This window comes from Pongo pygmaeus, chromosome 10 (assembly GCF_028885625.2).
Source record: "Pongo pygmaeus isolate AG05252 chromosome 10, NHGRI_mPonPyg2-v2.0_pri, whole genome shotgun sequence".
Classification (NCBI taxonomy): Eukaryota; Metazoa; Chordata; class Mammalia; order Primates; family Hominidae; genus Pongo; species Pongo pygmaeus.
In genome coordinates, this window is record NC_072383.2 from 119,056,557 (window position 1) to 119,064,704 (window position 8,148).

At 46.2% G+C, this 8,148-nt stretch overlaps 1 protein-coding gene across 1 annotated transcript; it reads right to left on the reverse strand.

Annotated features, from left to right (window-relative positions):
* Positions 1 to 518: 518 nt before the first annotated feature.
* On the reverse strand, positions 519 to 6,411 carry PLA2G1B (phospholipase A2 group IB). The gene is made up of 4 exons (XM_054443800.1): positions 6,279 to 6,411; positions 4,290 to 4,449; positions 3,348 to 3,475; positions 519 to 721 (listed from the first exon to the last, which is right to left on the reverse strand). Exons 1-4 carry the CDS (start codon positions 6,310 to 6,312, stop codon positions 597 to 599), a joined length of 447 nt encoding a protein of 148 aa, XP_054299775.1. The 5' UTR covers positions 6,313 to 6,411; the 3' UTR covers positions 519 to 596.
* Positions 6,412 to 8,148: the final 1,737 nt, after the last annotated feature.

Consider the following 8,148-nt stretch of genomic DNA (forward strand, 5'->3'; position numbering starts at 1 on the left):
ACACAGTCCTGGTACAGAGTAAATAATCAGTAGATGGTGATTGTTAATCATTACTCAGGTCTCAAGGTGCTTGCTTGCTTCCTGGAAGTGTCTTTCTAATTCAACTTAGCTTCCAAGGCTGGAAGAAATGATACTCACAAAAGACTAGGCAGAGTAGCCAGGCATGGCGGCTCATGCATGTAATCCCAACACTTTGCGAGGCCAAGCCAGGCAGATCACTTGAGCTGAGGAGTTTGAGACCAGCCAGGGCAACAGAGCGAAACTCTGTCTCTACAAAAAATACGAAAATTAGCCAGGCATGGTGGTGCATGCCTATGGTCCCAGCTACTCGGGAGGATGAGGCAGGAGGATTGCTTGAGCCCAGGAGGCGGAAGTTGCAGTGAGCCACGGTCACATCACTGCACTCCAGCCTGGGCCAAAGAGCAAGACTCCACCTAGAAAAAATAAATAAATAAAAATAAAAGAGTAGGCAGAGACCTAGTTTATAGACAGAGAATAAAACAATATCCAAACATGAGGTCTTTCAACAAGGTGCTTTATTGGAGGGTACAGTGTGAGATGAGGCAGATAGAGGTGATGCTTTTGAGAGGTGATATTCAACTCTGACAATACTTCTTGTTGTCCAGGTTCTTGTGTGCCTTGTTATATGGAGCTTTTGAAAAGCAGATGGCAGCGTTGCGGTCGCAGTTGCAAATGAAGGCCTCACACTCTTTGTTTTTGCCTTGAGAGGGATGAAAGGAGAGGAGTGAGCCAAGGTGGACCCTGTTTTGTACAATCTGGGACAAGAAGAATTAACTGGAATAATCTGGCAGCCATTCCACTGATGCACATTTAGGGCTGACAGATTAAGTGAATACAAATACATCAGGATGCCCAGTTAAATTTGACTTTCAGATAAACAATGAATGCAATATTTGGGACATATACCCCCCAAAAAATTATCCATTGCTTATCTGAAAGTCATATTTATCTGGGCATCCTGTGTTTTTTTGTTTTGTTTTGTTTTTAAGACAGAGTTTCCCTTTTGTCGTCTAGGCTGGAATGCAGTGGTGCGATCTCAGCTCACTGCAACTTCCGCCTCCTGGGTTCAGGTGACACTCCTGCCTCAGACTCCTGAGTAGCTGGGACTACAGGTGCTCGCCACCGTGCCCAGGTAATTTTTGTATTTTTAGTAGAGAGAGGGTTTCATCATGTTAGCCAGGCTGGTCTCAAACTCCGGACCTCAAGTGATCCACCTGCCTTGGCCTCCCAAAGTGCTGGGATACAGGCGTGAGCCACCATGCCCAGCCTAGTTTCTCTACTTTAAAGCATGTATTTTAAAAATTATGGAACGTCCTTAAATGGAATACTATATAGACATTTAGAAAAATTAGGTACGCCTGCACATGGAAATTTTCCCAAATAAAAAAAGCTAGTGTATGCCCCAAAAATCTGGAGGAATATGTAACTGGTTATCTTTGGGTTATAGATGCCTTCCACTTTCCATAACAGATATTTATGTAGAGTTTGAAGCTGCATTACTTTTGGCTTGTTTATTTTGTAACCAAAATAAACAATAAGATTACAGTCAAAATGCATTTAAACTTTATTACATATAATGTATCTCTGCTTACCTTCAGGAATCTTATTAGTTTTGTTTCTCTCCGATCCTTTATTTTATTTATTTATTTTTTTGAGATAGAGTCTCGCTGTGTCACCCAGGCTGGAGTGCAGTGGTGGGATCTCGGCTCACTGCAACCTCTGCCTCCCAGGTTCAAGCAATTCTCTTGCCTCAGCCTCCCAAGTAGCTGGGACTACAAGCATGCATCACTACACCCAACTAATTTTTGTATTTTTAGTAGAGATAGGGTTTCACCATATTGACCAGGCTGGTCTCGAACTTCTCACCTCAAGTGATCCACCCACCTTGGGCTTCCAAAGTACTGTGATTACAAGCTTGAGTCACTGTGCCCAACTGAGTTATTTTTAATTAATATGAGCAAACATCCTTTAATGCAGGTTTCTTGTTCTAGTTGGAAACATTAAAAAGAAACTCTGTGTGTGTGTGTGTGTGTGTGTGTATGTGTGTTTGTGTGTGTGTGTGTGTATTTCCCTGGGGAGAGGGTTCATAGCTTTCATCAGATTTGTAAATTTGGCCTTCTAAAGTGGAGCAGGAGGATGTATAAGCAAATTAAGCCATGTTATTCAGTGATTAAAATAGTAACAGTGGAAAAAACAGTAACAATAAAGGTTTGAGGCAATATGAAAAAGTCATGACAAGGTGATAAGTGAAAAGGCAGAATGCAAGATTGTATTTATTCTGCAAAGTTGTCAAGATTGTTTTAAAAAAAGAAAAAGAAAGTTTATATCTAGGCTATGCATTCATCAATTATTTACTGAGCACCTACTATATGTCAGGCACTGCTCTAGATCTGGGGATATAGCAATAAAGAAAATAGTCAGTAATCGGCCAGGCACAGTGGCTCATGCCTATAATTCCAGCACTTTGGGAGACCGAGGCAGGCAGATCACTTGAGGTCAGGAGTTTGAGACCAGCCTGGGCAACATGGTAGAACCCCATCTCTGCTAAAAATACAAAAAATTAGCCGCACATGGTGGTGCACGCTTGTAGTTCCAGCTACTCAGGAGGCTTAGGCAGGAGAATTGCTTGAACCCAGGAGGCAGAGGTTGCAGTGAGCTAAGCGGAGGTTGAGGTGATGGAGTGAGACTCTGTCTCAAAAAAGAAAGGAAGAAAATAGGCAGTAATCCCTGTTCTGTGGATCTTACATTCTATTGGAAAGATAGAATGTAAAGAAATAAGTGGGTGGGCATGGTGGCTCACGCCTGTAATCCCAGCACTTTGGGATGCCAAGGTAGGAGGATTGCTTGAAGCCAGGAGTTCAAGACAAGCCTGGCCAACATAGTGAGACCCAGTCTCTATAAAAAAATTTTTTTAATTAGCCAGGCATGGTGGTGCACGCTTGTAGTCCCAGCTACTTGGGAGGCCGAGGTCAGCAGATCCCTTGAGCTCAGGAGGTTGAGGCTGCAGTGAGCTATGGTCGCACCACTGTGCTCATGCCTGGGTGACAGAGTAAGACCCTGTCTCTAAACAACAAAAAAAACCCAAACCATCACCACTTACAAGCTGTGTGATCTTGGGCAAATAGCTCAGCCTTCTGAGCCTCAGTTTTCTTATCTGTTAAGTGAGGATAATTGTACCTATCCCATAGTGTTGTTGTGAGGATTAAAGGAGACACTGCCCAGAACCAAGAAAATTATAACTAAATCATGGCTGTTGTTACTATTATTTCCCCCCGGCCTACTGAGAACCTGCTAGAATTCATAGGTCAAGGAAGGTGTAAACCTACTGCTACAGGTGATCACCGAGCCAGAGCACGAGTATGAGTAGGTGTTGGTGTACGGGTTGTCCAGCAGAAATTTACAGCTGTCCAGCTTCTTGGCCTGGTCGTAGCAGTTGTCATGTGTCTGGCAGCACCTGGAAAGTGGGAAGGACAGCTGACATAGGAGTAAGGGCAGAGCAATAGGTCAGCCCTCACCTGCCCACTCTCAGGAAGAGGTGGGGATGAATTTGCCAAGATGCTTCAGGAGAAATGATCCTATGGCTTCAAAAAATATAAGTCCTTTTATCGTATATTTATTGGAAGCATTTTTTTTTTTTTTTTTTTTTTTGAGACAGAGTTGCTCTGTTGCCCAGGCTGGACTGCAGTGGCACGACCTTGGCTCACTGAAACCTCCAACTCAGTCTCCCAAGTAGCTGGGGTTACAGGAGCTCGCCGCCACGTCCGGCTAATTTTTGTATTTTTTAGTAGAGACAGGGTTTCACCATGTTGGCCAGGCTGGTCTTGAACTCCTGACCTCAAGTGATCCACCCACCTCGGCCTCCCAAAGTGCTGGGATTACAGGCATGAGCCACTGCGCCTGGCCTGAAAGCGATTTTTAACATGGTTGCAAGAATACAGTAAAATCCTGTATTCATAAGGTGCAGTGACACTTAACCACTGCTAGAAAATGACACGTGGATAGTTGCTGTGATGTTTATTGTTGCCACATTCTGCCACTGGAGGGTAGCATTGCCCACTGTTTTGTACGTCGGTCATTGTTTCCATCTCTAATGGGGAGCGTTTGCTACAGGGTCCTCTTGGAACATATTTCTTTATTTGACAAGAGGTGAAAATATGTTATCCTTAACAGATATGCAAGTCCCCTTTGTATGCCTCTTGAGATCCTTGGCGTGTGCCCCACCCCGCCCCCGGCAGGCACTCCAATTTTCCTCCAGGCGGATCACTTACTTGTCCAATTCATCCACGGGGGTGCCTGAGCCCCCCAAGCCACAGTAGCAGCCGTAGTTGTTGTATTCCAAGAAGGGGTCACTCCCCGGGATCACGCACTTGATCATTTTGCGGAACTGCCACACGGCCCGAGGGCTGATGCCGCTGTCGGCGGCGGCCACTGCAAGAAAACATAGCCAGAGTTCAAATCGGTCTGCCAGCACCCCGGGGACACAGTGCCTTCCTGCTCCCTCGGGCCCCACGCTGCTCCCTGACGCCTGCTAGCTGCCTCCTCTGAAGACCGTTGGACCCAGGAACCTGGTAAAGTGAAAGTGGGTAGAGGTTTTTTTTTTTAATGAAAACTTTATATATATAAAGTTTATATATATGTGTGTGTGTATATATATATATATTTTTTTTCTTCTTCTTCTTTTTGGATCTCACTCTGTTGCCTCGGCTGGAGTGCAGTGGTGCAATCATGGCTCACTGCAACTCAGCCTCCTAAGTAGCTGGGACTACAGCCATGGGCCACCATACCCTAGTAATTTTTTGTGTTGTTTGTAGATACGGGGTTTTGCCATATTGCCCAGGCTGGTCTCTGGGCTCCTGGGCTCGAGGGACCCTACCGCCTCAGCTAGGATTACAGGCTTGTGCCACCCAGCTAGGCCTGATAGTTTTTTTTTTTTGAGACAGAGTCTTGCTCTGTCGCCCAGTCTGGAGTGCAGTGATAGGATCTCGGCTCACTGCAAACTCCGCCTCCTGGGTTCACGCCATTCTCCTGCCTCAGCCTCCCTAGGCCAGATAGTTTTAAACTATCTGCGTTGTTTATCCAGTGAATATTTATTGAGCACTTACTACATGCCAGGCTCTGTCCTAGGAGCTAGAGATATAGCAGTGAACAGATATAATAATAATAATAATAATCTCTAACCTCATGGAGCTTACAACCTAGTGGGAGAGAAAAACAATAAATAATAAATGTGATAAGGCCAGGCGCGGTGGCTCATGCCTGTAATCCCAGCACTTTGGGAGGCCGAGGCAGGTGGATCATGAGGTCAGGAGATTGAGACTATCCTGGCTAACACGATGAAACCCCGTCTTTATTAAAAATACAAAAAAATTAGCCGGGCGTGGTGGTGGGCGCCTTTAGTCCCAGCTACTGAGGAGGCTGAGGCAGGAGAATGGCGTGAACCCGGCAGGTGGAGCTTGCAGCGAGCCGAGATCACGCCACTGTACTCCAGCCTTGGCGACAAAGCAAGACTCTTGTCTCAAAAAAAAAAAAAATAATAATAATAATAAATGTGATAAGTAAGGAAACTGGATTCTGCGTTAGAAAGGGGAAAAATAGAGCAGGATGAGGAGAATCTAAAAGGGAGGTCACCCAGCCTGGCCAACATGGTGAAAACCTGTCTTTACCAAAAAAATACAAAAAAATTAGCCGGGCATGGTGGTGTGTGCCAGCTACTTGAGAGCTAGAAGTCCCAGCTACTTGAGAGGCTGAGGCAAGAGAATTATTTGAACCCAGGAGACGGAGGTTGTAGTGATCTGAGATCACGCCACCGCACTCCAGCCTGGGTGAGAGTGAACCCTTGTCTCAAAAATAAAATAAAGTAAAATAAAAATAAAATAAAATAAATGGGAGATTGGCCTAACTACTTAGTTGACTAAGGTGGGAGGATCACTTGAGCCCACGAGTCGGAAGCTGCGGTGAGCTATGATTGTGCCACTGAACTCCAGCCTGGGTGATAGAGCAAGACCCTGTCTGGAAAAAAGAAAATAAAGGCAAGCTTTCTTAGCTCAGGCAATCTGAGTTCAGACTTGCAGGTTGAAAAGGTGCCAGCCTTGAGGGAACCCCAATAGAGGAGCCCTTAAGCTCCACTGGGAACCTCGAATTGAGACTGCGGGGCTGGCCAGCCCTGTCTGCTGTGGCCTGTGGCCCCCATTCCAGAGGAGTGAGATCTTAGCTCACTTGGGAGAGAAAGGCGGGTGGAGCCGGGGAGACTTGCCTACCTGAGAGCAGCACAGCTAGCACAAGGAGTTTCATCTTGCAGTCAAGGAGGTGAGAAAATAACTGAGATGACCAGTCTCAGGTATAGTCTTATAGTCAGTCTCCACACACTCCCGCCCAGATAAGGCTAGAGTGTTTGCTCTGCTCTTGGCTGAGTCTGGGGCTGGCCTTGAATCTGTCTGTTGCAGGAATGACCCTGACGACTTGCCAGCATGGGATCACTGGAAAATATGTTATGCATTTGTCCTTAGCAACTGTTAACCAAAGGGATGGTTTCTAGAGTTTTCAGATCTTACAATCGTGACCCTCATACCCACCACTTTGTACTCAGCCCCGCTTCATGGGCTGGTTGGGGAAAGCAAAGCCGTCAGTTCAGTCGGATGCTGGGATAAGAGAGACAAGAAGGAAGTGCAGCCTGGGCAACATAGAGAGACCTCATCTCTAAAAAAAAAAAAAAAATGTTAACCAGGTGTGGTGGTGGATTGCACCTTTGATCCCAGCAACTCAGGAGGCTGAGATGGGAGGATCTCGTGAGCCAGGGAGATCAAGGCTGCAATGAACCATGACTGACCCTCTGCGGCAGAGCGAGACCCTATTTCAAAAAAAAAAAAAAAGAAAAGAAAAAAGATTGCTGCCTGCAGCCTCCATGTCTTATCAAGTGCCTGAATCTGTGCACTGGGTCTGGTTGAATAGTCCCATCAGTCACGCACCTTGCAGATGAAGAGACAGGTTCAGAGAGTTGTGGTAATTGCCCAAGGTCACACAGTTGGCAAATGACAAAATAGGGCTCCAGTTTAGATCTGTCTGATTCCAAGGCAGAGGTTTTATTTTTTTCCACCACTCCCCTCTGCAGTGTGGGTTTGTGAGAAAAACCTGGGCTTTGGATTCCAAAGGCCTGAGTCTGAATTATAGAATACTAAAGGGCATTAGAACTGTCATATCAGAGGCCAGGCACGGTGGCTCATGCCTGTAATCCCAGCACTTTGGGAGGCCAAGGCTGGCAGATCACCTGAGGTGGAGAGTTTGAGACCAGCCTGACCAACATGGAGAAACCCTGTCTCTACTGAAAACACAAAATTAGCCAGGCATGGTGGTGCATGCCTGTAATCCCAGCTACTCAGGAGGCTGAGGCAGGAGAATGGCTTGAACCCTGGAGGCGGAGGTTGCGGTGAGCTGAGATCACGCCATTGCACTCCAGCCTGGGGGACAAGAGCAAAACTCCATCTCAAAAAAAAAAACCTGTCACATCACATATCTATTTATTTATACATATTTTTTGAGATGGAGTCTTGCTCTGTTGCCTAGGCTGGAGTACAATGGCGCGATCTCGGCTCACTGCAAGCTCCGCCTCCCAGGTTCACGCCATTCTCCTGCCTCAGCCTCCCAAGTAGCTGGGACTACAGGCGCCCACCACCACGCCCGGTTGATTTTTTTTTTTGTATTTTTAGTAGAGATGGGGTTTCACCGCGTTAGCCAGGATGGTCTCGATCTCCTGACCTTGTGATCCACCCGCCTCGGCCTCCCAAAGTGCTGGGATTACAGGCGTGAGCCACTGCGCCCGGCCAAATATCTATATAACATTGTTTAAGTGAAATTCACATAACATTAACCACATTTAAGTAAACAATTCAGTGGCATTTAGTACCTTCACAGTGTTGTGCAACTGTCACCTCTATGGGGTTCCAGAACATTTTCATCACTCCAGAAGGAAACCCTGTACCCATTAGCAGTCACACTCCCTCAGCCCCTGGTAACTGCTAATCTGCTTCTCTCTCTCTCTCTTTTTTTTTTTTTTTTTTTGAGACAGAGTTTCGCTCTTGTCTCCCAGGCTGGAGTGCAATGGCACGATCTCAGCTTACTGCAACCTCTGCC